Below are 27,382 nucleotides of genomic sequence, written 5' to 3'. Positions count from 1 at the left end.
GCAGCTAAAACGCTAAAGCATAATTGCTGGGTCAGCACCATGCAGGAGAGCTCATAACTTATTTATTTACCCTGCTCCTCTTTTCACAAAGCTATTCCAGTGCTGGACTTCCCTAGTACCCTATTCAGGGGTGCTTTTACAGTGTCTGCCTTTTCAGCCCCTACCTTTTGTGCCTGTTTTGGAGTCGAGGAGGACTCCACTACACAGCCTGTTGGTGCAGGGGTGGTGTGTGTTATAGGACCACTCACTGCACCTATGCAAGCTCCTGCTTGGTTCCCTGAGGTCAAGGCATATAAACTGCAAGGTTATTTGGCTTTGAATGATCGCTTCCATTGCAGTTTTTAGTGTATGAGATTTTAAGATTAGCTAATTGCTTAGATTTGACTGGCTGGCTTTTGCTTAGAGAGGCTTGTCTCCTTGATCTTTGGCTGATGGCAGCACATAGTACGAAGCATTAATGAACAGTCCCTGTCACACTGTGAATGGGGTTTGCTGTCAAGTCAGAACTTCAGATGCCGAAGATCCACCCATTAGTGATTAGGCTAGCATCAGCTCTTAGCCCATTTTTGGGATTTTCTTTGGTGCTTTGCTCTTTGATGTAAAGACAGCTGTATGCCCCTCACTCTCTGTGTAGACCAAGCTTTTATTTCCACATCTAAACAAGCTATCCATTGTTTTGATCTCTCAGTAATCTTTTTCTGTGGCGTTTCTATCTGAATTCTTGTTAATCATAGTGACTGCAAATGTTTGTGCTATTTCAAATGTGGCTTCAGTCCATATTCAGTAGCATGAATATTCCCGTATTTAAATGCAAATATCTCCTCTGATAAGCATTTTATGTAGCCATCCAAATATATACAGAGGCTATGCCTGCCTTGCTGGCTTGGAGGGACATCTGGCTTTTTGCTCTTTTTTTATCTAAGCATGAGCGGATGGTCCTGTTTTGTGTTTAGAAGAAACCAAACACAACTTAAATGCACCGAGTGCAGTTTAATTCCAAAAGTAAATTCTTCCATGTCTCTTCAAAGCTATGTTATTTTTTCTGTAAAATGCAGAAATCCCTGCAGCCTGTTCATATGAAGTTCTCCCAGAGGTCTGCTAGTTGACTTTCTTCTTTTCCCTTTTCTCTGTTTTTTTTTTCCTTTTTTGTCTTGTACTCCTCCATCTTCTCCTGGTCCTTCCTTTTTTTTTTTTTTTTTTTAAATTACTCCTGAAGTTTGAGAACATCTTCAGAAGTCTTGTTTAAAAAGTTACATTTAAACTTTGGGTTCAAACAGAATTATTATTATTTCTTTTTTCTTGTTACTGCATTAGTTAAATGTTCTGGACCTACCTACCAGAGGCATCATTTTCTGGTAAAGAAGGAACTACATTTTGACGAAATTACCTGTTCAAGTGTTTTACTTCCTCGTTTTCATACAGAACACCTGAAGAAACGCCTGGAAGATTATATGGCCCAGTTCCCAAACGTGAGAATCCTCCGAACCAAAAAAAGAGAAGGGCTGATAAGAACTCGGATGCTGGGGGCCTCCATGGCAATAGGGGATGTCATCACCTTCTTGGATTCCCACTGTGAGGCCAACGTCAACTGGCTGCCACCCCTGTTAGGTAAGCATGGTGGTGCTGGGTGTTGTACCTGGCTGCAGACTGAACTGGTAAAGAGCTGGCAACGCCTATCTATGTTGATGTTTTTATTTCTACCTGCTGCTGTCTCCTCACACTGTGAGTAAATGGACAAAAACACAAAATATCTTAAAAAGGAAGAGGAAAAAAAAAAAGAAAGATGAGCGAATTGTTGGCAACTTGTTGCCTGTATTACAAGATTTTTTTTCTGCGCTAGACTGTTCAAAAATCCTATCATATGCTTAGTTTAATTAAAGAGTAAAGATCATATTTTTCTATTTCCTCACTAAACAAAATCTTAAATAATTTACAGCTTGCTAGAAGAGTAAACAATAGCATGGTCATTCTGCAGCTTGCAGAGAGGAATTGCTTTATGATTCAGAAAAGACCTTTATGTACAGATTTTAAGTAGCTTCCAGGTTTTTTTCTCCTGTATAACTATATTCAGCTTCGTAGTCTGCTAGCCTGTGGAAAACACTTCTTGTGAATAACAGCTGCTGGTATGTATTTGTGGAAATGTGTAGTCCTTTCCAAGGCAGTGCTCCATCCTTAAGGAGGCATCAGTTTTATGTTAGTTTGTTTCAAGGATGACAAATTGAAAGGACAGTGCCTTCTGTTCCTGGTGTCTCCGTGCCTCTGGCCAGCCACACCTCTACCCAGGTGCTTCTTGAGGAAATTTCTGTTTTAAGTAGCGAGCTGCCTTTTTTGTTTGTTTTTGCAGTGCTCAGCTGAGTGGAATGATGCTATCTGGATTTTGTGCTTGTTTTGGAGGGGTGTGTTCTCTGTGATCTGTGCCCTGCTGTAGATTTGGTAGGTTTTCCAGTTGTACGTACTGCTCTTCCCACGTTATTTAGAGTGGGCATCTTGCAGTATCCAGTTTGCTTTGGCTGCCAGATATGATGCTGTATGAAAGTAGAAACTTCCTCCTAAAGAAAACCAAACTCCTTTACAACCTCATTGCAAGTGATGTGTCCAAGTGCTCTCTGAGGTGTGGCTTTGTGGAATACGCTGGCAGCAGCAATCAAGTGGAGGTTTGAGAAAGAAGTCAGATTTGTCAGCAGAATTGCTGGATGGTAATGCTGTTGCTTTCACAACAGTTTGTATCTGGTAATAACGTAAAACATTTGCTGCTTCTTGAGCTCTAGGGAGGGAGGGCAGAATTAGCTCAAATGCCATTTAAATGAGAACATGTACAGCGAGCTTTAATTTTGAAGCATAGAAAGGATTTCTGTTAGACGTGCATTGGAAGCTGAGACATCGTTTGTCGCCTCAGCTCTGAAAGTTAACTTCCAACAAGAGACCTTCTCAGTAATAAAGTATTTAAGAAGTTCCAGATGTTTATTCAGGAATTAATCCTGTTTTGTATTATTTGATTGGAAGAAAAAGCTGAGAGGAGGAGGTGAACTTGCGTTTCTTGAGCCTGCTGAGAGTAGTTATGCCATTAGTCTGGATCGCTTCCTGCCAGATCCTGGCATAGCAATTAAAGCGAGGTGGTACAATGGGTTATTGCCCTTGTTTTGAATCCGTGCAGAAAGGGTTCACATCCCGGTCACTCATTAAAACAAGGCTGCTAACTAAGTACGTACAAGATTGTCATTTTTTTTTAAACCTGGTGGTTTGGGTATCTGTGGTGGCATGACTGTCTTTTTCTATTCTGCCTCAGAGCAAGAGTGCCTGGTGATTTGATGTCAATAGTTTTAGCTCTGATATCCCAGCTATCTCAGAAACACCAGATAAATTGATAAAATTGGAGCATCTGCTCAAAAGAGAATGAAAGGGGAGAAAGCTATATTGCTCTCGGATGACTTGGTATTTTGGTGCTCTTTTCAGTAATTTGATGGTCAAAAGAACCAACTGGTGCAGGTCTTCTAATGTGTTTCTCCAATCTTCAGATCGCATTGCCCGAAACCGCAAGACTATCGTTTGTCCAATGATCGATGTTATTGATCATGACCACTTTGGATATGAAACTCAGGCTGGAGACGCAATGCGAGGTGCATTTGACTGGGAGATGTATTACAAGAGGATCCCTATTCCTCCTGAGTTACAGAAACTCGATCCCAGTGATCCCTTTGAGTAAGTTACTGAAACGCAGCGTGCTAAGAGCTGGCTAACAAAATAAAACCCTGCTACGGGGTTAGTTTACACCTCCGTGTATTAGAAGCCAGAAGCTGATTGTAAGCTACTTGGTTTTTGGCAGCTGTTTGCTTTGTTGATTTAAAAGAACTGTATTGTGTAGTAGCTGTGAACGCTCTCCTTTTCATTGCTATTTTTTGCCACCTTAATTCCCGCAGAAGTTAACATTTCATTTAAAACTGTAATGTGTAACATTTAATGTGGTCATTTATTACTGAGATCTTTCAAACATAACTTAGTATCCCTAATGCTCTGCCAAAAACAACAAGCCAGTGGCAGCTTATATGTCATTCCCAGGTGGGGGGAGAAGAAAACCTAGCAGAATAATTACAGCAATTTTGATGATTGCAGTGCATTGCAGAAGTAAATCTGTGATCAAGTTATGTTCTGCTGTTGCTGTGCTTGCCAACATTGAGACAGTTCTGCTGTCCTTTCTACTTCTGCAGCATAAAAAACAACGACAAAAAAACACCCTTGGAGGTCAAGCTCAATGACTTGATCATACTACTGAGACAAAGAGCACTAATGTGCAGGATATGGGTCCCTCTGGAAGAGGTTATGTTCTGTCACTTAATGGTGAACTCTCTTGCCTCTTTGGAGGAGAGGCATTTATTGCTTCTGAAATGAGCCTGGTCTGGTCCTCCTCATTTGCAAGTGGGAAATTACTAGATAATGCAAAAACAATTGCTTGTTCCTGCAGGGCAGCAAATGCACTGTGAACTCTGTGTGGTGAAAAGAATGTTTGTGAAATCTTGCTTTTGTTTTTTAAATGTTTAGCTAGAGATCTGTATCCTTGAATATGTTTGTAATATGGAGTCTGGTTTTTCCTTAAGGTCTCCTGTAATGGCTGGAGGACTGTTTGCAGTCGATAGAAAGTGGTTCTGGGAGCTGGGAGGGTATGATGCAGGTCTGGAGATATGGGGAGGAGAGCAATATGAAATATCCTTTAAGGTGAGCTATTTTCTCTGGAAATTACTTTTGTTTTTAAAAGTAAGAATTGTTCTGAGACACAGAATGTGAATGATCTATCTTGTCCTTGCTTTTGCGTGTGACTAAAGGTGAAAGAGCTGGGAGTAGTAAGATAGTGTGCAGAAGAATCAGCGATGATGAGGGTCAGTTTTGGAGCGTTAGCTGGGGTGCCCCCGTTCTGTGCTCACAGCTGCAGATGCATGTGCTCTTCCCAGCAAGGGTAAGTCAGCTTGCGTGGAGCTATCTGTAACTGTTAGGCTTTTTGCACTCACCCTAGCAAGAAGATGAAATATTCTCCTTCAGTGAAAGGAATCCAGGCATCTCATTGCTCGCCTGGTTGAGTACCTTGGGCCTGAACTTGAGTTTCCCAGCGATGAGAGTAACTTACTGTCTGTGCTCAATCCATCTGAGTCCTGGCTGCGAGGAACCAAGCCTATTAATTACCCTGAAAGAAATCATCAACAATCGGAATAATAGCGCTGCTGCTGGCAGTGACTTCACATCATTATCTACCTGGCATGGGGACAGCTCTGTTACTTACTGCGTGATCAAGCTGCTCAGTTCGAGGGCTTTAAAGTAAGAGTTAGCCAAAAGCGCATACTAATAGTAACAAGTCACTGCGACCCATAAAGACCTGTGTTATCACAGGTAACACAGGTAGCTGTGTTATCACAGAATATGGCACTCTGAAATATACTCTAGGAAACCCACTGAGTTGCCCCACATTGCTTCTCTTCAGTGGTGGGAATCCTTCCCATAACCTGTGGAGGATTAAGTAAAGATTTCAACATTTAACTCTGGGCCACAGCATGGTTTCTCTTTCAGAGATTGAATATATGGTGGATATGGAATATATGGGTATATGAATATATCTCATAGGTGTCTCGGTGCCACTGAACTAAGCACTTGGCCTCAGCACAGGCCCAGAAGTCAGCAGCAATGCTCGTATAGTGCACAGTTTAGCTTCAGCAACCGAAATTTCTCATCTGTCTCCCCTGACAAAGTCACAGATGATGTCTAACAAAACAGATTCTGAGATCTCAATGCCTCTGGGCAATTCAAGGCATATCAAACTATATTCAGCAAGCCGTGTTACCATGCATATGTACAACGTACCACCATACAGCAAACATTTTTTTTTTTCAGTCACAAAAAAATCACAAAAAAAATAATAAAGCCATGGTGGAGATCCCTTCTCCTCTGTAACAGCAGCAGGGAGGGAGGGAGGGACTCGCTCTTTGGGGATGCCATTACAGGTAGAGCCATTTGTTCTTTGTGTTGCATGTAACAAAATTGTGTAACGGTGTCATTCTCTGCAGGAGGGGTAGTGGCAGCATTCAGCCTCTTTTCCTTGGCCCTTTTCGAAAGTGCTGGTTTCCAAGAGTGATGACAGTGGCTGGGCAAGCCCTTTGTCTCTAGTGCCCCAGCAGACAGTCACACTGCTTGATCTGCAGGAAATAAGACTGCTTCATTCATCTGTTTGCTTATCCTCTCTGAAGCACGCAGTGTTTTATTTCAGGCCAGAGATGGTAATTTATGGAGGGATAAGTTTGCTTTAATTAATCTCTGCAAAGAACCCCTTTTTTTCTTTCATTGTGCAACAGAAAAAAATGAAGTTTTAACTGAAGGAGGCTTGGTATATTTTCAGAAATTGAGATAAATTTGATACATTCATCTGTGGCTGATAGATTTAATAATTCTGCTGGAATTGCAAGAATAGAAGGTTTGTTCATAGAATTTATGAAGCTATGACGTTTCCTGGAGAGCTTAGAGCTATGTTCTTACCTTTGGAAGCAGACTGAGATTTTGTAATTAAAGGGGCACTGTCAAATAATTTAAAGCACTGGGTATAGACATGGGGTACCTACTTTCACATTATTTATTATTTAATGCAGATGCAGATTCTAAGCGTGCCAAATTTACAGCTCAGCTTTAACAAAGAGTTCATTCCTATGGCTGAGAGTTGTGGGTGCAGGTACTGGTTTATACTGATGGTCTTTCAACCACTGCATCAGCTCTGGCTTTCTCAAGCCTCACCAGGAGGAGATATTTTTTTTCCCCTCAAACACATTCTTTTTTTTCGGCCATGTATGGACTGTACTTTACAGTTTTTTCCCTTTATTTTAAAATCCAGAACTCTGTGCCTGAGAGACTGCAAATAAACAAGCTTATTTAGGAGTCTCATGCCTTTCTGTTCTGAGATCCTATGTATTTCTGCCATCAGCTAGCTCTGCTGCATGCATTGAAAGAACGTTCAGGCTGAGAGCAAGCCAGCAGAGAAACCATCAGTCTTTAGCACCTCAGGAAACATTTAACCAGGGGATGGATCAAATTCCATTAATAAAAGCCTTGTTTCTTGGATGAAACGTGTACACAAAGCTTCACTAGAAAACACAGCATACAGTGGGGACAAAAATAATTTAGGCAAATGTTAAATTAGAAACAAACTTCCTAACTTGGGTCCTAACCCTAAATACTGGCTAGCAATCTCAATCCCTTAAAACAGGAATTTGTAGATTAGAAATGACAGTCAGTCTATCCATTTAGGACAAAAGTGTGTGCTCTTTTGACTTGTGTATATGCAGAATAGCTCGGTGTATTAAACCAATTCTTCTAAAGGTCTTCCTGTGTCAGGTCATGTTCAGGTGAAACGGAAGATTTCAGTCTTGAATTTTAGTTGCTGGCATTACACCTATTCAAATGAGCCGCATCCTCTTGTAAGCCTTACATGCAGGATGCTCCAGGCAAAGTGCTCTGCAGGTCTGTGTGGTATGAGAACCATTTTCCTTCATCTCAGTGGATTAACAAATACTAACCTTTGAGTGCACTCTTGGATTTTGAAGAAAAGATAAAAAAGCATGCACAAGTGTTTCTGTGCAGCACTGGCTACATTTCCTTTCTGCTGCCCCTAACTCTACAGCTCTAGTTTCTCTGTTCAGTGGTCACTTCTGACAACATTTCTGGTTGTGTCACTGAAGTTAGTGCTGACTGGGGCCTTTGCTGCTTATTCCAGGCACATACTGGTGCTGCTTCCCAGCAGCTCACGTTTGCCCACACTGAAACAGGCCTGGCATTTTGCTTTTTCTTTTTTTGAGCAGCACATCCTGCTTAACTCTAAGGCACTCAGCTGCAGTGAAGGGTGGCTTCTTTTTCCCTTCCTATCCCATTGATGCAGAGATCAGTTTCAGACTGTCAACTAGAATTTTTGCTCTCTGTTCACCCTAACTGCTTAGGTCAGATTTCAGAGTAGCCTTCCACCAAGCACCAGCAGGAAAATGGGCATGCACACACCCCTGTCCCCCTGTGAAATGCAATTATTGGAAAATGCTCCAGACAATAAGGAGGAGCCGTGCTGGTGTGTATTGTGCAAACACACAGATCCCAACGCCTCTTTAGTCACCTCAATCTTTTATAGAGCCGTGAGTCCCAGCTGTAATGGCAGCTGATGCTTACAATGCAAAGAATTACAATTTTCCTGAATTACTGTTTGCCCTTGCTTTCATCCTCTCACTTACTTCGTTACGCAGAGAACCCCCTTGGCTTCTGCTCTGTGTCCTTTTCTTCCCACCTTTCAGTGTATGCTCAGACACCCAGCCAGCTTCTCTCCATTGATCCACCCCATGCGCTTTATATTTGTTGTGCCTCGCAGAAGCAGCTTTCTTTTCAAGGCTTGACTCACTCTTTTGTGTGTGTGTGCTTTTGTGTTTTTTTTCTTCCTGTCTTGGGAAGCATTGGCTCACCGTGCTGCAGTCTCTGGAAACCATAAACCTTGTACACCCGGATAATTTGTGTTCACACACCAATCGTGGTATTGTATTGTGTGTTTGAGAGGAGAGGTTTAGCTGTCTTACGTGTTATTGTTTTCTGAAATGGCAGAACGGGAATTGGATCAGAATAACATTCCCATGTAGAGAATAGGTGCCGTGTTATCTTCTGCTTTCATAGCTAAGTCAAAGGCTCTTGAGTCACTTTATGAATATGGAGTTATGGCTCTCCAGGCCACTGAGAAGACTGAAATAATACCACCTGTGTTATTCACTTTTCCTGTATATGCTTTAATGATCAGGGAGAGATTGTAGCCATAGAGAAATCTGCTGCAGTATTTCCACTGACCTCACTATAGCCGGGTTTTCGGTTAATTCCAGCAGATCTGTCAGCTGCTAGGTTCCTATCTCAAAATGTAGATTGGTGAAATTGTGCCTGGGGAGGAAGAGAGATTTCCTGCTCTCTCCTAATGAGATCTGATTAGATCATTTTGTAAAGCCCAGCCTGCCGGACCAGCTTTAATTCTTGTTCTTGCAGCGTTCCAGTAAATTGTTGTTTGGAATTAAGTGCATCAAGTTCAGGCTCTGATGTTTGCTGTCATGTCAGCTAGTGAGGTTAGGCACCAGCTCACCCTTCTATAAAACAGCAACCAAAAAAAAAAAAAAAAAAAAAAAAAGAAAGGAAAAAAGAAAAGCAACTGGCTCCCTGGCTTAAGGAGGATGCAGTAAGTGGCAGGCAGTGTTAGAGCAGAGGCACCAGGAGCTCCCCCCAGAGCAGCGCCGTTTCAGCTGTTTGGCAGCGCTGTATTTTTAGCAGTGTAAGTTCTGATGTGTCATGCCTGTGAACTGTGGCCTTGTTTAAAAACAACCAAATATTGCCAGCCGAGTGGAAGTGTTCTCTCAGCTAACGCGCAGCTATTTCGGGTTTGCTTCGCTAGCAGTTATTCCTTGACAGGCCCTCGAATGTGATTCCCCTGACCTTTAACTTTCTAATGCTTTTGTTAGCTGTGTTTTACTGATACACGTCACACTCTTCCCCTCTCTCCTTTCTTCCAGTTTTATAGATAAGGGCTGGTAATTGTCTTTATGGAGGTTGTAATGAGTTCTGTCACCGCACAAAGAAGCTCGCTAATAAAATAAATCAAAGCAGCAATGAATGAATGGAAAGCGTGCTTTTAAAATTAGATTTGTACTGCAAGTGCCACACTGTCACTTGCAGCATGAGACAATATTAAAAAAGCACTGAGTTGGCAAAGTACCTGGAAAGGGTCGCGGAGGTCTGCTAGCAGGAATTAAGAAGCCTTCTGCTGGCTCCACACAGCGGTGTTGCAGCATCACTGGGGAGTAAATATTGTAAGGCATGATTAGGAAAGGAGCATGTAAAACTGATCGTAGATTTTACTTATGCAGTAAGTCAGTCGAGTGGCTTTTCTTATCATGTCATTACATGGGTTTATGTAGTGTCTTCCTGTGTGCCTGGAGTCTTTTTGTACCAGCAAGGAGCTCTTGGCCCCACATCTCATCGCTCTGTCTAGCCTCCCGTACCCCTTCATCCCAGTGTGCCATACAACGTTTGGGCAGGCAGCAGGGCTAACAAGCTGGTGTTTTCGTTCAGGATTGCTTTACCCTAAAACACAGCTGGTTGTGAACCAACAGGGCTTACTTGGTGCTAGTGCAGCGTACGATGTGATATACAGGTTGGTGAGGGGTGTTTCTGCCTGTGCATCTGAGCTCTAGGCTTTTCAGCTGTTCCTGCAGGTTTTTTTTTTTATAGTTCCCAGGTTCTGGACAGATCTGTTGCAGCTCTTACAGCTTTGTACAAACCCTCTATCGTAGAAACAAACAAACAAACAAAAAAAAACATCTCAAACTATTCTTTTCTCGGTCTACCTGTTAATTTCCTAGTGGTGAAATCACATCGTGGCTCTCTGTAGTAAAAAAGCACAGCAGACAGAGAATAGGAAACATTTCTAATTCAACAAGAAACTTCACAGAAGCCGAGTGCAAGTTCCTTTTTTTATATTCATCTCTTCTGCACCAGACTCTTAAGACACAGCAGGGACAAAAGGAATGAAATTCTGTAGGAGTGTTTGTCAACTTTCTTCTTGTCTCTCTCTCGCCGTAACGGCATGTAATTAAGTACCTTGAACTTTAGAAGTTGTCTGTGAAAAATATTCCACTAACTGAGAGCAACCAACCTCCATTAAGTTATACACAGTCAGCAAATGACTGTAATTATTAGGGCCAGTAGACAGAGCTGAAACTCCAGAGGACTTTAGTGTCAGAGCTAATAATTATGCAGCAGCCTTGGCCAAATATTTCTCTGCCGAGCTAAGTATTTAATATTGTCACCGTGGAATATTAATAGAATTGCCTGCTATGTGTGAAGCTGTTGACTAAGCTCATCGTACGGTGAACTGTGGTGGCTCAAATTAGCCACAGTGAATGGAGAGCTCAAGAGCTCTGCATCAGCTTGCAGCACCAGCAGGCCTTCTTTAATACTGCTGCCTTGGGGGCATTAACACAAGATCTAGGGACAAAACGAAGGCCATTCAATGTCATGCTTCAAGAATTTAGAAAAGCATTTAGCTTGAATAGCGAAGAGTACTTTTCACTATTGATTAGGTATCTCTGGGAAGCACGTATCGATATATTTCTTAAACCTAATGGAGCAGATGAGCTGCTGCAGAAATGTCTCCTTTGGTTTCACTTGTTTGGGCAAAATGACTACACCCAGGCTATAAATAAGGAATAACAGAAAGTTGTTGCAGAAAGTGAAGTCTTCCCAGATGGGGAAGGAAACATCTGGGTGTAATCCAGACATTAATCAAGCCTCAAGGTAGTCATCTTTAACTAGCGGTGTGTTTCACTGACTTTCTGAAGACTTTTTTTTTAAGGCAAACTATGTTTTTACCAGGAAGGGATTTATGCTTAATTGTAAGGTTGCAAGAGCAATGAGTGCCTGTCAGCAATAAAACCATAAGAGTGATATCCCAGACTTTGCAGTGATAACCACCAGGAAAAGTAGCAGGTCTTTACTGCTTTCTGGCACTGGAGCGGGCTCATGAATTCCCCGGAGCATTTTGCATAAGACCTGACCTGTACTATATATATGGCCTCCTTTATAAACAGTCTAAACCCAGGATCTTATATGGCAGTCCAGTTTAATTATTATGATCGCTATTGCTGTAATAACATATGTCAATTGAAAGTGTGCTGTTCTCTGGATTATTTTCTGTTCTTTCCTCTAAGAAATGCAAAATTAAACTGTTTAGCCATTGGGCTTGATAGTACTTGCACTAAATCAGGGCTTGCATGGTTCTAATCACGTAGTTATAGGATTTGAGACTAAAGCAAGGAGGGAGGATATTTCAGAGAGTGTGTACTTTAAAGTTAAAAAAAAAAATCTGGGTTAAGCTTTTTCATAACTTGAAAGTCTTTCTTCTCTTTTTCTCCATATAACCAAGAGTGAATCCATCTCTGCTGTTTCACAGGTATGGATGTGTGGGGGTCGTATGGAGGACATCCCTTGCTCTAGAGTTGGCCATATCTACAGGAAATATGTTCCTTACAAGGTTCCAACAGGAGTCAGCCTGGCAAGAGTAAGTGGCAGCGATGTTCCCCCTCACCCTGCATGTGATCAGACAGCAGCCTCTTGGAAGGTTTTGCAAAGCAAAAGCTCTTCTACTTTCTCCATCTCAAGCTACAAAAGATGTCCATTCGCAATGTGGCTGTGCTATTGTCTTCTGTTACCCCACAATGGGAGGAAAATTGAGGCTTGTAGTACACAAATTGTACTCATACGGGGGTCAAACGGAGCAGTTGTTGCAGAGGAGGATGTCTAGCACAAAGGGAAGAGAGTCTAGGGGAGCTACAGACACGTACAGACAGCTCCGTGCTCAAAATACCAGCTATTGCTAGGTGTTGAGAAGGAGCTTTGCAATCAGGCACTTGGTATGGAATCACCAATAAAAAAACAAGGTACAGTTTTATTTGTATAATAATTCAGTCATTTTAGTTGTGCTCTCCAAGAGCAGCAGGCTTCAGCGTGCTGATTGTGTTTCGGTGATTGAAAGACCTCTCGGTTTCAAGCATCACAGACCACTGAATGAGCAAGCTGTAATTCTCTGCAATGGAAGTTCTGTGCCATCTTATTTTTTAATCTAATGTACCCCAAAGAGGAAAGAGCCTTTGCTTATTGTGCAGTAGCTTTGTCCAATTAATTTCTCAAATTGAGAAGGGATTGCATTGCCCTCTGGTGGGGAGAAGAAAAATCATAGGAGCAGGAAGGCTGCAAAACTATAAACCACAAGAAGGTACCCTGCTGTCGTGCAGTCTTACAGCTTGCACGGTGTTAAAATGTTTCTCAGTGTAATAGCATTGTCCTAGTTACAGATTTGACTTTATTACCCAGCCCAGCAATGACCTGTCAGAGGGACAGAGCGCTCTCCTGTCTGTGCCATCTCTTCAGGAAGGAGCTATATTTCTTCTGATTCAGTATTTGTCTCTTGCGTACCCCCACAGTGCTGGAAGGAAATGGTGGACAGGTGCAGGGAAGGCTGTTTCTTGTCATCTAAGATTATAAAAGTCACCTTGAGGTGAATGCGTGCTCTTGTTTTGTGTAGGCCGCGCTTGGGGCAGGGTCGGCACGCTGCTCGTTCTTAACACCCGAATTTATTTTGGCAGTGGGTGACCACTGCTGGACTGACTGCCTCCAAGCGAGGTGATCAGTGCTGTTGGGTCGCTGAAGTCGTGACTGAACACGTCACGTTTCTGTGTGGCACCAGGAGCATCCCTGGTGCTGCCAGAGAGCACTACAAGGTCCGACAGTCTGCTGGGTGCCTGATGGCAAGCAGCAGGGCTGACTCTGGAGGGTAGTGTGTGTTCATTGCTGGGATGGATTTGCTCAGTCGATTAGGGTGGTGTTTTAGGGTGTAGCATTACAGTGATACACGAATTCAGCATGTGCAGTTATCTGTATTTTTCCCAGAAGAAAAGAAGTCTCACTGCAGAGCCAGTACAAAGCTGGAGTTAACACTGATGTGACAGGCATGATCTGGGGGGGATATTTGGTTTTGTGAGACTGCTGTGCAGATCAATGTGAAGTATTCTGCTGCCAGGGAGTAAACCCTTTGCTTCTGTTCTCAGTGGTCATACCCTGAAAGTTGTGTATTCCTACCGTATCTCAGAGTTTCTCTTAAACAGCTTTTTACACAAGGAAACCAAAAAAGAGTGGTAAGAATATTGTGAACTGAAGCTTTCCAGAAGGGAGTAGTACAAATCCCATTCCTAGGTGAATATAAAATACAATAGGAAAGATATAAGAAAGAAGCTTTTTGTCAGGGACCTTTGAATGGCCAGTGGTATTTACCAGCATCATTCTCTGAGTTGCTTTTTTTTTTTTATTCTGAAAAATAAAATAGAAAACCAACTTTTGATTAATGTTGTTTTTCTTAGCCACAAGGAACTAGATATAATGGCCAAGTGCCAGGATTCTGTTTTGACCTCAGCTGAAAATATCTTTCTAAAAGTCCCCTGGAACTAGAGAATAATAAAAATAATCTCTCTCCTAAAGCTGGAGAGAAAGAGTGGATGTGAATGAAAATCCTTCCTGAGCAAAAACAGGGGAGCTGTTCTGAATGCTAATGTTGATGGTTTGTACAGAGATCTCTCATCTGTTTTTTTTTTCCCCTTGGTTTTCCCACATGGCTGTTGCCCCCACAGAACCTGAAGCGGGTGGCCGAGGTGTGGATGGATGAGTACGCAGAGTACATCTACCAGCGCAGGCCCGAGTACCGGCACCTTTCTGCAGGGGACGTCACGGCTCAGAAGGAGCTCCGCAACAACCTGAACTGCAAGAGCTTCAAATGGTTCATGAGCGAGGTGGCGTGGGACTTGCCCAAGTTTTACCCACCGGTGGAGCCTCCAGCAGCTGCCTGGGGAGAGGCAAGTTTGGGGTCTGAAGTCGGCAGTGGGCAAACAGGCTCAAAGCATTTCAAAGACCAGCATTCCCATAACGTTGTGTTGGCCTGCTCAATGAAAGCAGTGAGACAACAGTTTCTATTAGTGCAGAAATAGAAAAATAAATAGAAAAGGAGTCTTGGCTCGGTCTGCATGTTATGTATTTAGTAAAAGGCAAAACACGCCAACGGGGAGAACTAGGAATAGGAGGCAGCTGAGCAATAGTAGAAATCTTGTATTTCCAAAGGGCTACACAACTGTTCTGAGCTGCTCTGCTCGTTGGTTTTCCCATCTGAAAGCCAGGAAAGTCATCCCTGGTTTGAAAGTCCGCTGTGTTCTGGGGGAAGAGGCATCTCAGGAGTGAAGTATTGGATTGTTGTACACAGCACAGCAGGCTCTGCAGTTGTATAGCAAATGGTTTTTGCTGTGTCCTGCAGGTTATTTTACAGCTGGCAGTGGGTCCCATTTTGAGCTCCTGTGCTTTCTTCTAGCTGCTATCTGCCAGCTCAGATATATAGTTAAACGAGGAATCGTAAAACTGTTTCCATACAAATACTGCCACTATTTGAGGCAGTTTAAGTCTTCTTTTCTTTTGGCTGTCACTTGATAAGAGCAGGAGATTCAGCGACTAATTTGCTGTTTCAGATTCGCAATGTAGGAACTGGGCTGTGTGTGGATACCAAGCATGGAGCCCTGGGATCCCCACTGAGGCTGGAAAGCTGCGTGAAGGACAGAGGAGAGGCAGCATGGAACAACGTGCAGGTAACGGTTTGAGAAGCAAGGCGTTTGCAGAACTCTGTCAGGTGAGCAGAGGGTGCTGTGCACCCCAAGACTCAAATGCTGATTTCACTTGATGGGCTTGGTAGCCCGATGTGGCATTTTTGCTTGTGGCAGGGTCTGGAGCCTGGCAGACTGTGCAGGGCTTTTACCTCCGCTTTGAAGTTCTCGGAGTAAACAAAAGAAAGCACAAGAAAACAATATGCCAAAATAATAAAAGAAACCGGTAACAAGGCAGCTGTAATATGTAACAAAGTGAATATTAACTTCAAAGGTTGTGCTGAAAGAAGTGATAGAGGAGCATCATGCATATTAATAAAGCTGCAGGAGCATTCAATAACCACTCACTATCATCCTCCTGACAGGAGGCAAATACATTATAAACACCCAGCCGTTGCTGGAGAGAGATGAAACCAGTCGGGCTATAGATTCACCCTCTCGACATATAAGGTGCCAGAAACGACAGCTTTATTGTAGCAGAAGGGAGGGAAATATTAGTTTGTCTAAAGTGTAGTAGCTGAGCTGAGAAAAGATCAAGAAAACAATGCCTCTATTACAGAGCCATGCGTAACTCTTCGTGGGAATGGCTTCAGTACTAGGAGATAACGTGTTGCTGCATATCAATTTTGATGCATGAAAACTAGAAACCAATTTACTCGGGCACGATCCAAAACTAAGCCTCTGTTGTGTCAAGAGGATCTTAAACAATTAGTGTTGGCTTACATTGAGGAGGAGAATGCGTTTGGGGTTTTTGTGTTGCCTTGAACCTAAACGATTATGGTAATTTCTCTCACAAGAGAGGCTTAAAGGGAGACAGGAGCAAAGCAGCTTCTTTGTGCCAAAGGTTTTGGCCACACTGCTTCAAGTAGTAGCACTGCGCATTACTGGTCTTTCTTACTGTCCCACAAAATCCTCTCTCTGAAGAGAGAGCCATTCCCTCACCTGGGTCCAAAAGGAGCCCCCAGAAGAGCCCCTTCCCCATGGGGACTGAGGGAGGACATGCTGCCCAGCAGCCCTGCAGCTCCACCTTGGCTGGTGCCAGTCACAGGGGTTGCTTGCACCCTTGCCAGAGACACTGTTCTGTCAGAGTAGGAAGCAGAAGCTTCACAGCAGCACCTGCATTTAAACATGTCTGTTATCTCTTGTGAGATTCAGCTTTACAATGCTTAAAGCATATGTGATAAGCAAAGCCGTGATCATCGTAAGATGCAGCTAGACCGTGCTCCTATTTCAAGCTGTGGCTGAAAGCAAGTGCCAGGGGAGCCGAGCATGGTACATCCACCGACAGTTCCCCCATGTTCCAACACTATAGATTAAAGATGTGCTGGCATCCAGCAGCTTTCATTAAAGCCATGATTTTGCCAGGCATTTGATAGGTTATGCTTAGTCACTAGAGCTAAAACCTTTTCTTTTCCTTGGTATCCCTCCTTTCACTTCACCCCAGCAAAAAGAGGTCTGGAAGGACTGAGTCAGTGCAGGGTCAGTAGAAGAGAGCACCAGGAAGCACTGCCCTAGCATTTACCCTTCCAAAGCTCCTGTGAGCTGGGGTGGGAGGCTGTGGACCTCCTGATGTCTGGTACCAGAAGGCACGGGGCAAACTGTTCTCAAGGTGACTGCAGGCTGCCTGTGCAGACTTGGATATTTACTGCTGGTGTTAACTCAGAGCTCCTGTAGCTCTCCCTTTTTTTTTTTTTTTTTTTTTTTTTTGCTAGCTGCGAAGTGCTGTAATTGGTCAGCTGCTCACTTAATCCATGATGTATGTCTGCATTGCAGAGACATTCAAGGCTGCTATTAGTACCCAAGCTAACTAGCATGGCTGTGTGCAGCAGCACAGCCTCATTGAGCATGCTGCGCGGCAGGCCGCGGGGCAGCTCTTACGGATCCCCCTAGTCAGCAGTCCCTGTCCCCAGAGGGGGAAGCAGTTTTTCTCCAGGATAGTTTTGTCCTTTCCTTGAAGCAGTCCCCGCTCTGTGGGCAAAGAAGGCGATGTCGTAGTGCTGGTGGAAGCGCTGTGCCCAGTACCTGCCGTCCTGAGGGTCTGTTTTGTCCTAGCAGGTATTCACCTTCAGCTGGAGAGAAGACATCCGTCCCGGGGACCCTCAGCATACCAAGAAATTTTGTTTTGATGCCATTTCCCACAGCAGCCCTGTGACCCTCTACGACTGCCATGGGATGAAGGGGAACCAGCTCTGGAGATACAGAAGAGTGAGTGTGTGCTGTGCGCGCGTGCACACGCGTGTGCGTTCATTAAGGTGGCAAGTTGCCTGTAGGCACCTGAGTTTCCTTCAGATGTCACCACCCGTGTTTTATTCATCTCTCAGTCACTGTGCCATTAATTACCCTTGATCAGAAAGAGCTGACTGCCCTGCTTCATGGGTTAGGAACGGTGAGCGCAGCTTCTCCAGGGCTTGCTAAGCAAAAGGGCATTGTCCGTGCAGTCCTGTCCAGGGCTGGCGGGGAGGTGATGCAACACCCTTGCAAAACCAGTTTGCAAAGGAGTGTGCTGCGTTTACTGGCTTCTTCTGAGCACTAGGAGGTCACGCCAAAAGTAGATAAGGGTTTATTCATCCTCCTGCTAAGCAATGCTTTTGTTGCAAACAGGTAAGCACATTCTTGATGAAATGCCCTGTCCTAGCCCTTGCAATCTGCACGCACAGTGCTGCAGCAGGAAGAGAGCCTGGTGCTGGAGCACCTGCTCTCAGCAATAGCTTTGGACCTTCCTAGTGCAGGTGGGAGGATTGGGTTCAGTACTGCAGCAAGGGAGGGGGTGGAAATGGGAGTGCTACCTACCCACCAGTTAAGCTTGGAACTTCTTCAGATACATTCAAGTGACAAAACGGCTTGCCTTAGTTTTTAAGACTTCTTTCAGTCAGTTTTAAAACAGCTCTGCTTCTCTGCTTAGTGCCCTCACCTGAAATTTCTCTTCTCCAGGACAAGACCCTGTACCACCCAGTAAGCAGCAGCTGTATGGACTGCAGTGAGAGTGATCGAAAGATCTTTATGAACAGCTGCAACCCCTCGTCTCCAACACAGCAGTGGATATTTGAACATACAAACTCAACCGTCTTGGAAAAATTTAACAGAAACCTTGATCTTTAAAAAGACTGACTGTATATATATATACATATATATATATATTTTACAATTATAGTTTTTACTGGGGAGGGTTACGAAAAATTTTTTTAAGGATACTTTTTTTTAACAGTTAATGAAGGTAAAAGGGAGAATCTCAGGAGAAGGTAAACTAGCAGGCCAGTCTTTATTGTGAAGATGCTGCATCCTTCTCTTCTGGGCATGGTGGAATTCTCAAGGCTTTGCCGGAGCCATTTCTGTGCTGAGACTGGAATAGAAACTCTGTTTTTAGAGGAGTCTGAATGTTGATTCCAACTGCTTTTTTTTTTTTTTTTTTTTTTTTGTTTTTGTTTTTGTTTTATTTCCCATCTAGGTCTGGCATTAAATGATTTTTTTTTCTTCAGGACCCTCAAAGTACCGTACTTTATGTAGCTGCTATGCAACCTGCTGAAGCATTCCCGCTTAGGTGCTTTATCTTCCAAAATCCATCTAAGTAAAATCTTGAACACAAAATTTAATCCTCTGATGTCATAGACATTAAAAAAAAAAAAAAAAAGACATCAAAATGTAAAACGAAATGATTTTTTTTTTTTGCCTTAAACCAAAATATATTTCAAACAGGTTGGCTGTTATTACTTTCCCAATGATAGCTGTGATAAAGGAATGAGCTCTAGAGGAAATGCAGCCAAGTGTTGGGGTTATCACCATGGTTATTAGCGATGAGGAATCTGGGTTTCTGCTCCATTCACTTTACAGTCAGTTTGTCATTCACTGTTGAATCCTCAAGGTGAAAGATTAGTAGAGAGTTTTTAAGTGAGCACAGTTCTTACAGGTTAAGGGTTTTATTAGGAGCCTTTGGATATCAAATTCACCTCTTATACCACATCTTTTTAGCATGGACACCTCCAGAGTTTCTCAGAATTAAACACGAAGGCAACTTTATTTTTTCCTTTAGAGGCTAACTTAATTAGGTGGTGTGAGCGGATTAATTCAGGATAATTGAGTCAAGGCTGGGATTAGCCATTGTTTTGTATCCACTTATTCATCAGTCTGTATGTAATTTATTCCAGTGATGAGTCCTGTGGTCAGTGGTGGTGTAGGTTTGGGGGAGCATGCTCTTAATCTCTCTCTCCCTTTCTGTACAGCTCACTGTGACAGGAGATCTGTGTGCTTAAGCAGAGGTGTGGGATCAAGGGGCTGGTTTCACTGGTACCCTGTCCTTGTGTAGTCAGGTTGCAGCACAAGGTATTACCCTTGTGGTTGGGCTGTGGGATCGACCAGACACTGAAAGAGAATTATCTCATCCCAGAAGCTGGAAAAAGAAGGTGCTGACACTGAAGGATGAACAGAGGACCATCGGTTTCAAGTCTATCTAAAAGTGAGTGTTTAAAAAAATGGAACAAAACACTGGTTTAAAACGAAGTTGTTGTGAAAACATTTAATAATTCAGTTAACTTATATTGAAGGCAGCAGTGACATTTTCTAGCAAAAGCTGTGAATGATGGTGCAGTTAACCTTTTGTAAAGATGCTTCCTAAATCAATGCAACTAGGCCTTTTCCAATAATCATCCAGCTCCACAGTTTGTCCAATCGTCCTTTCAGTAATGTTGCAGCAAGAGGTTGTGTACAGTCGCCTCCAGGAGTGAAAGGCTGAATCGCTCAGGGCAAGAGCAGTGTACCCCGTTGGGACTCTAGATAAACACGGTTAATGGACCTGCCCTCCTCGTTGGGGCAGGGAAGCTCTGCTCTGACATTTCTTTTCTGTGAAATCAGGATTTTTGCCTAGTGTCAAGAATTGGTCAGGCTGGCTCCCACCTTTGCAGAGCTCCACAAGAAGCCCTTTCTCCTGTTGCCAGCTGTAGGGCCACTACCTGTGTTTTAGATGTCTTTGAGGCCTCGCAGTGCTGTCTGTAAACTGGGAGCAGGCTAGGGCACGGCTACCTGCATCTCTAGTGCTCGAGTCTGATGTATTGACTGTGAGGTCAAAATCATTTCCACCTTTGTATCCTCCCAGATGAAGCTGTATCTGACCTGTGCTGCCAATTCACCTGGTTCATGCTGTTACAGAGCAGGGGGAAATGGGCATTGCATTGCAGCTGGGACTGGGGTTGCCAAATGTATTAGTGTCTAACGTTTTGGGAGTGAAGAAAGGGAAAAGGCTCTAGGCTTTCCCTGTGACAGTTCTGCAGCAGTATTGCAATGGAATTGAGACCAGTGTCAGTGTTGTTTGTTCTCAGTACCTACGATCTGTCTGTCATTAGGATCCCTTTTCATTTCTATGGGAGAGAGCACCACTTCCCAGTGCTTTGTGTCCAACTTGCTCTCCTTAAGTTATTAATGCTCTCGTTAGCCTAGTAATGTTGACTGTGGATCGCTACATGGCCTGACTAGGTGTCTTTATGAATGTTTTAGTACCTGTGGAACAAGAAGCTGTTTGTCCATGAGCAGTGCAATTTTTTTATATATATATAATTGGAACACAATCAGCAAGTGATATACATGGACATAGGGCATTCTGATTGCAGCTTGCAGCTTTCTGTGGCTTAGTTTTCTAACAAGAGGATTAGTTTCTGTTTCTAAAATGCATGGCTTGCTTTGTACTTGGGCTCACCTTGCAAAGAGAGCTTCGAGTCCTAGCTGGTTAGCTTGCTGGATGCTTGCTTCAGAGAGAACTATAGTAACAAGCAGGTCTTTTACCACAGAGTGATCTTAATTTGGTGAGAAAGGACAGCTCTTAGTAGTATGCACCAAAAGGTTAGGGATTGTTGAGGCGTTTCCTGCTTGACAACCAACCACCAGTACGAGGAAACTGGAGCTGTGGGGTGACTGGTCCCACTGGGTCCTTCACAGTGTGGTTGATCTCATCTGTTTTCTCAAGGCTTGCCATCTGAATTTGTAAGTACCCCACAAATTCTGTACACTTCTGACTGGCTCACTGTGCTTTGAGCTGTTAATTTATTTACATCAATTAAAAGTTTCAATACCCTAGAGGCTTTGCTGACTAATGAGAAGACTTAATATAGCCAACCATTCGCTGATTGAGAAATAGAAGCTGTATTTCACAGTCTACATCTTTTAATCGAGCCTTTGCTGGGCAAACTGGTTAATTATTCCAATTACCTTTGGTTATTTGTAAGCAAAATTGCTAAAGCATGAATACGTAAGCAAATATTCATATCTGCATGCAAGTCAAGACTGGAGATTAAATACCAGTGATTATCTAATGCAAAATAAATGCTTTCCATTTTCCCCCAGAAATATTCAAACAAACCCTCACTCCATGGCTGCATAAATTCTGCTGCTTTTAAATATCAGAGTCCCAGACGAGAGTGGGATCCCTGGATGTGTGTTATGTCGCATAATAATACTTTGATTTGCTCTTGAATTTCTTGGTTTATACAGGTGCTAATCTCTAAGGTCTACAGACAGTAATAGGTTTGGGGACCTCATATGTGCAAGGTGCCCTTTTTCATGCCTGGGCATTTAACTTTCCTTTCCACAGCATAATAGAAGAAAGTGTGACCCTTACCGAATGGGGGAATACAGCATCATTAAAATAAAGATGTGCCTTTTAAAATGTAAATGTACAGCAAATGCTTAAACTTGAACCATTTCCTAGTGCCTTGCTGGACAAGAGAGAAGAGGGGAAAGGGTTGGGGGGGTTAAGGATGTATGAGAAAGCTTGACTCGTGCAGTGTTTGTGTGTGTGTGCTTTTTTTAAAATGTTTAACTCCAAGTGCAAAATTTGTGTGGATGACAGTAATTCAGAAGCTCCTGAGTTTCCTCTGTTAAACTGATGTCATTAATGACTTGGGGGCGGTAGGACAGATGGTGTCTCTCCTCATAGGAAGAGTTGGAAAGAGTGGCAGCTTCCTTTTGGTACGCTGTGATGACTAAAGCTAGACCAGAGCATGTTTCAGTTAGCTGCTGGATGTTTCACCTCATGGCGAAGGCTGACACATTTCACTGGCATGCAAGGTCCTGCTTTTTGTGTTCTAAGTAGCCAAATCAGAAATCACAAATAGTCCCAAGGACACATCAAATCTCTGGCAGAAGCGTCTTACAGACGGTCGACACCTTCCGTCACTGAGAAACCTTTAAAGGGTGTGTTCAAATCTTTAATACAGAAGTAGCAAGAAAGCAATTTCTCCCCTTATCTTTCTTCCTGGTTTGTTTTATTGTAATGTGTGTGCTCGGGGCTTTGCTTTCCTTTAGTGGAAAGTTCCAGTCAGCAAACTTTGCTCTTCCCTGCTGCCCTCAGACATCAATGTGCTGAAAGGCACAATGGCAGCACCAGCCAGCAGTGCTGCAGGAACACGGTGCGGATCATTAGAGTAGTTCTGCTGGCTCACATCGCTGAGGGGAGATGAGGGATATATCCTAAAAGTCATACTGGGCAATTGCATAACTGCTGGGTTAAAAGGGAGAAGCCTATATCTTAAATTGTCTTTCAGGATATGGACAGACACTTGAATGGTTTTGACTGGAGAGAACAGCCCCTAGCAGTCAGCCCGTCGTGCTTGCTTGCAGTCAAAAGAGTGCTGGTAGTTATGTCTGAAACAGTCTGGCTTTGCTAGCTGGGGATTCAAGTGTGCCATCCATTCCCACCTGCTGCAGTTCATGTTCCCACTCACCTACCGTGTATCTACTTGTGATAAAGCCTGATGGTGCCTAAGTCAGTCCTTACCTGAGAAGCAGCAAGCTGGCTTTCCATTTAACAGTTATTTAGCATGGCAAGCTTCTTAAATCATTGGCAAGTTGTTGACAAAATGGTGAATAGCTTTAGGTTATTATCAGAGTCTGTGGAGGTAGGGTTTAAAGGCCTTTCACAGGATATGTAGTAACAGGGGAGGCGGATTGGGGGGCAGGAACAGGAGGTCCTTTTCCATTTCCCAGTGGCTTATTGCTTGATCCTGAGCAAGGCGAGTCTGTGTGCTGCAATTTCCCAACCTGTGTAAGATTTAGCTTTAAGTGCTTTACTTGCCACCTTATTATTGAGTCCATATTTTTAAAAGAAGTTTCAAGTCTTTACCTGGTTCAAATGGAGGGGAGAGATGCGATGGGTGGAGAACGGGAAAGCTGAGATCCAAAATTTCCATCAGCGTTCAGTGCTCAGTTGTCAATTCATTTCACATTCTTCATTAACCAGTCAGATTGACTTCCTTAATAAGTTTGAGGTGTGACTGAAATAAACTCACCTTCTGCTTCGATTGCTCCTTTATAGTGCCACACTTTAACTTGGAGATATGTGTATGAAACTAGGCAACAATAGATTATGGAAATCCTAATAAAAATTCCTGTCTGTTTTTTAACTCTGCCTCAGCTTTAATCACTGCATTTGAGCTTTCTTGATGCTTCTGTATTACCCAAAAGGCTTCAATGATTCCAGCAGATGTGAGGGATTTGGGAGTTTTATTTAAAGATACTGGATCTGTGTGGTCTCACAGCTACTAGTTCAACTCTAGGAAAAAAAAAAAAAAAGTTCTAATCCCAATTAGTGAGCAAGCAAATGTGAACTTCAACCACAATAAAATCCTGCTAAAAAAATGATCAAGCTAATTAGTCTAAAACATTAGCCCTTGTTATAACAGTAACAAATAGCTTTAGCCTGTAGGGTGGTGAAGGGAATTTGTTTTAAAATGCATTCTCCACAATCTTGGTGATAAGGTCTAAGTTTGTCTATTTCTTGTATTGCATGCATTTTATCTGTAAAACTGGATGGTGCCTCTTGAATCAGTGTATATTTATTTCTGTGCATATTAGGACCAACAGCCTAATATCTGGGGGTGGTAAAGGACTTGTAGCACTTTAATGTAGTAGCTTTCATAAACTGGGAATCATTGATAGAATGCCTAGTGTTTTTAAAGTTGAATGGACTTCCTTTTATAATATATTTAAAATAAATTTTTAATGTGTTTTCTGAAACTGTGTATGCAGAAATGACTGTTCCTGCCTGTTTTGCTCTGGTGATTGATTTCCCTTCTCTCTGCTTCTTATGAGAAGAAGCTTAGTTACCCTGGTCTGACATTTCTCTGCTGTAGGATTCCGGCCACGTTACGCACTGCTTTCCTCCAGCCCCACTGGGAAACATCCCTCCCAGCTGCCCTTTGTATTGGGTTATAAATTTGCAGGGTTTACTGCTTTCATGCCTGAACACTGCTGGGCATACTTACCAGATTCAGGCAGCTGGGGTGCCTTTGGGGCAGAAGCTGTGAGTTCCCGTCTGCCCCTCAGCTGCTTCCAGGCAGCTCTGAAGCCAAGGGGAACACCCCACTGCACCCCAAAACAGCAGCTCATCCAAGGAGCAGCACCTCACCTCAGCCAAGTTTAACACAAAGCAGCAGCCACAAGGGAAGGAGGATACCTGAGGAGAAATCTAGGGAGATGTGGACTGTGCTGGAGGAACTGTGGAAAGAGCTAAGTTTGTGTAAGGGGGTGCTCTGTGCCATCCTGGAGTCACTGGGGGCTGACACCTGGGCAGCAGCTACCATACCTGGGACACTTCCTTCCCAGCCTGTCATCAGCCACATGTTCAAAGTGACAGAAAGCTTTCCTGAAAGGCAGCTTGTGTGTTTGTTGCCATGATAAATGGCCATGAGAATGGAATTTTAAAAACACCCAAGCCTGTACGCGCATCTTTTCTGAAGACCTTTTCCTGCAGCTTGTGGGAGCACAGTGCTGCACATCAATTGCCTAGCCTAGGGGAAGATGGAGCCCTCAGTTTCCTTTTTCAGTGTGCCTAACTTGTGTACAACTGCTGGTAGATCCATCCTACACCTTGGTTTTCAGGGGAGGTCTTTCAACAGCTCACTGCCCTTTTTGTGCTCTGTTCTTTGGGCAGTGGGAGCAGTCTTTTAGTCCAAGACTGGAGGGGGTGTAAGAAAAAAAGAAAAAAAAAGCTTCTTTCCAGGGCATCTTCTGCAGCACATACCTTTTGGAGAGTAGCATTTCTGTCTCAAGAACCTTGAATGGATGCTGTTAAAACAGTAGGTTCCAGATGACAGCTACATTGCAGACTTATCTGTAGGAGGTAGTGCTGCTCCAACTAAGATTTAAAAGCCTGCGCAGGTTTCCCTAATTTGATTAGGGGGCTGACTTGGATGGGCAGGCTATTACTGCTTCAAAGGCACTAAAACTGCCTCAGTGCTGATGGGTTTATGAAACATTGTTTCTCACTTCATTGCAGTTCCCACAAAGAATTATTAGATCAGGTTAGTGATAGATACCTAATAAAGAATGTCTCTGTGAAGCAGTTTATTTTACAGCAAGCTACTTCAGGACTACCAGACTGTGAAATCTTGAGGTTCCCATGAGGATTAATATGCTGAAATAAACTGCAATTATACGAAGACCTCCATTTACTTTTTTTTTTTTTTTTTTTTTTTTTGGAAGACTAAAAAAAAACATGTCATTGTGTTAGCCTGAGCTGGAGGTAGTTAGCATTGAAACAGCAAACAGAGAGTGACAAGAGCAAGTTTGTTTTTATTTTTCTGGTTGTTTTGTTTTTTTCTCCTCTCAGTAGGTGTTGCAAAACAATTTTAAAAGAATGGTTTCATTTGCATGGGATAAGATTGCAGGCAGAAATACAGCCTGATGGTAAGTACCGACCTGTTCAGGCACTGTTGGTGCTTGTTCCTCCAGTTGCTCCCAGCTTCCCGTGGAGCAGTCAGGGGAGCACCTGCAGCATCTCCTTGTCACGGGGACAGGAGGAAGCCCTGCCTGACACAAACACGCTCCCTTTTATCTAGTTGCTTGCTTCTGTTATCATCTGCCCCTGCGGTTTGTGCTTTGAGCTTCCCAAATGTCAAGGCAGTCCTGCCTGACAATCCAAGACTATTTCAGTGATCTCTTTGCCCCTCACTATCTGCTTGTTGGTCTGCAGGTGAGTTGTGTGTTTCCACCACCTTCCCCTTGGTGTGGCCAGCTTCTGGGAGCGTTGTCCCTGTAAGATCACGCTGTAGTTCTGCAGCACAAACAAATTATTCATCGCCTGAGCACACCAGCAATAAAAACTAAGACGAGTCAGAACTGTTGAGGAAGTGTCTGGAGACTGGGCCCTGCCCTCAAGATTTATTGACACACATGGTATTGCAGGAGCTGCCTGGAACACGGCTATTTAGGTGTAGGACACCCCTGTGGGTGCTGCTGGGGCCCTCTGCTCCCACAGGGCTGCGAGCGGCCTCTTCCCTTCAGAGGTATTTCATGGGGGTACGTGCAGCACGGTTCCTTCGGTACTAAAGCACACTGAGCTTATGATTTCAAACTTTACAGAAATATTTTATTCTCTAGCACCTTCTGTTTATGCACAAAGCCTTTTATTCAGATAGAGGCAGTGCTTTTCCCCTCGCCAGTATCTGCTGTCTGGTGTCCCACAGCTGACGGCACCTCCAGAAGTGATGCCTTGTTTCCACAGGGCAGTCCTTTTATTTTTTATTTTGTCCAGAGAGGAAAGAAATGCAAACTTTCAAGTTACCTTGCATCGGGAAGCACTTTTCCAGTTTCAATCTTTTCACTGTCCGCCTCCTAATTAGAAAAATAAGTATAATTTTTTTTTACACCTCAGGTGCTGATGGCAGCAGGACCAGGCAGGAGCGTGTCCCGGGGACTTATTTACGAAGACAGGGGAAAGAAACGCACACATTTGGATGCTTGCTTTTTATTTTGACCACTTTTTTTTTTATTTTTGACCACATTTATTTTTTTAAACGTTACAGCGGCGCCGCCTCAGCTTCGGTCGGCGGGGGAAGCCCCGGGGCCTGCGGGGCCGGGCCGGGGGGCGATGGGGGCCGCGGGGGTCCCCCGGTTTCCTCGGGGGAAGGGCCGGGACCGGGGGGCAGCGCCCCGAGGGGGGCAGCGCGGGGCCGGGCCTCGCCTGAGGGGAGGCCGCGGAGGGGGGGGGGGGAGCGAACCGCGTTGCCCTGGCAACGCCGCGCGCCCCCCTCCCCTCCCCTCCCGCCCCGAGCTTCCGGCAGCCGTGCGAGCGCGGGGCCGGGCGGTGCAGGCAGACGGGCGGCTCCTTCCTCCAATCGCCTCGCGGAGCGGCGGCGGCGGGTTCCGCCCCTCGAACCTCGCGCGGCCAA

At 43.9% G+C, this 27,382-nt stretch overlaps 1 protein-coding gene across 1 annotated transcript in view; it reads left to right on the top strand.

Annotated features, from left to right (window-relative positions):
• GALNT10 (polypeptide N-acetylgalactosaminyltransferase 10) overlaps positions 1-24,187 on the top strand; it is a 45,562-nt gene extending 21,375 nt beyond the window's left edge. The window contains exons 4-11 of the mRNA XM_082771552.1: positions 1,423-1,608; positions 3,516-3,699; positions 4,593-4,710; positions 11,987-12,094; positions 14,217-14,438; positions 15,099-15,215; positions 17,286-17,435; positions 18,162-24,187. Of these exons, the coding sequence (XP_082627678.1) occupies positions 1,423-1,608; positions 3,516-3,699; positions 4,593-4,710; positions 11,987-12,094; positions 14,217-14,438; positions 15,099-15,215; positions 17,286-17,435; positions 18,162-18,329 (1,253 nt within the window). The 3' untranslated portion in view covers positions 18,330-24,187. The remainder of the gene's footprint in view (positions 1-1,422; positions 1,609-3,515; positions 3,700-4,592; positions 4,711-11,986; positions 12,095-14,216; positions 14,439-15,098; positions 15,216-17,285; positions 17,436-18,161) is intronic.
• The last annotated feature ends 3,195 nt before the right edge of the window (positions 24,188-27,382 follow it).

Source organism: Aythya marila, assembly GCF_965140915.1.
Source record: "Aythya marila genome assembly, chromosome: 14".
NCBI classification, from domain to species: domain Eukaryota; kingdom Metazoa; phylum Chordata; class Aves; order Anseriformes; family Anatidae; genus Aythya; species Aythya marila.
The sequence above is the reverse complement of the archived record's forward strand: the minus strand, read 5'-3'. Positions and strand labels throughout refer to the sequence as shown.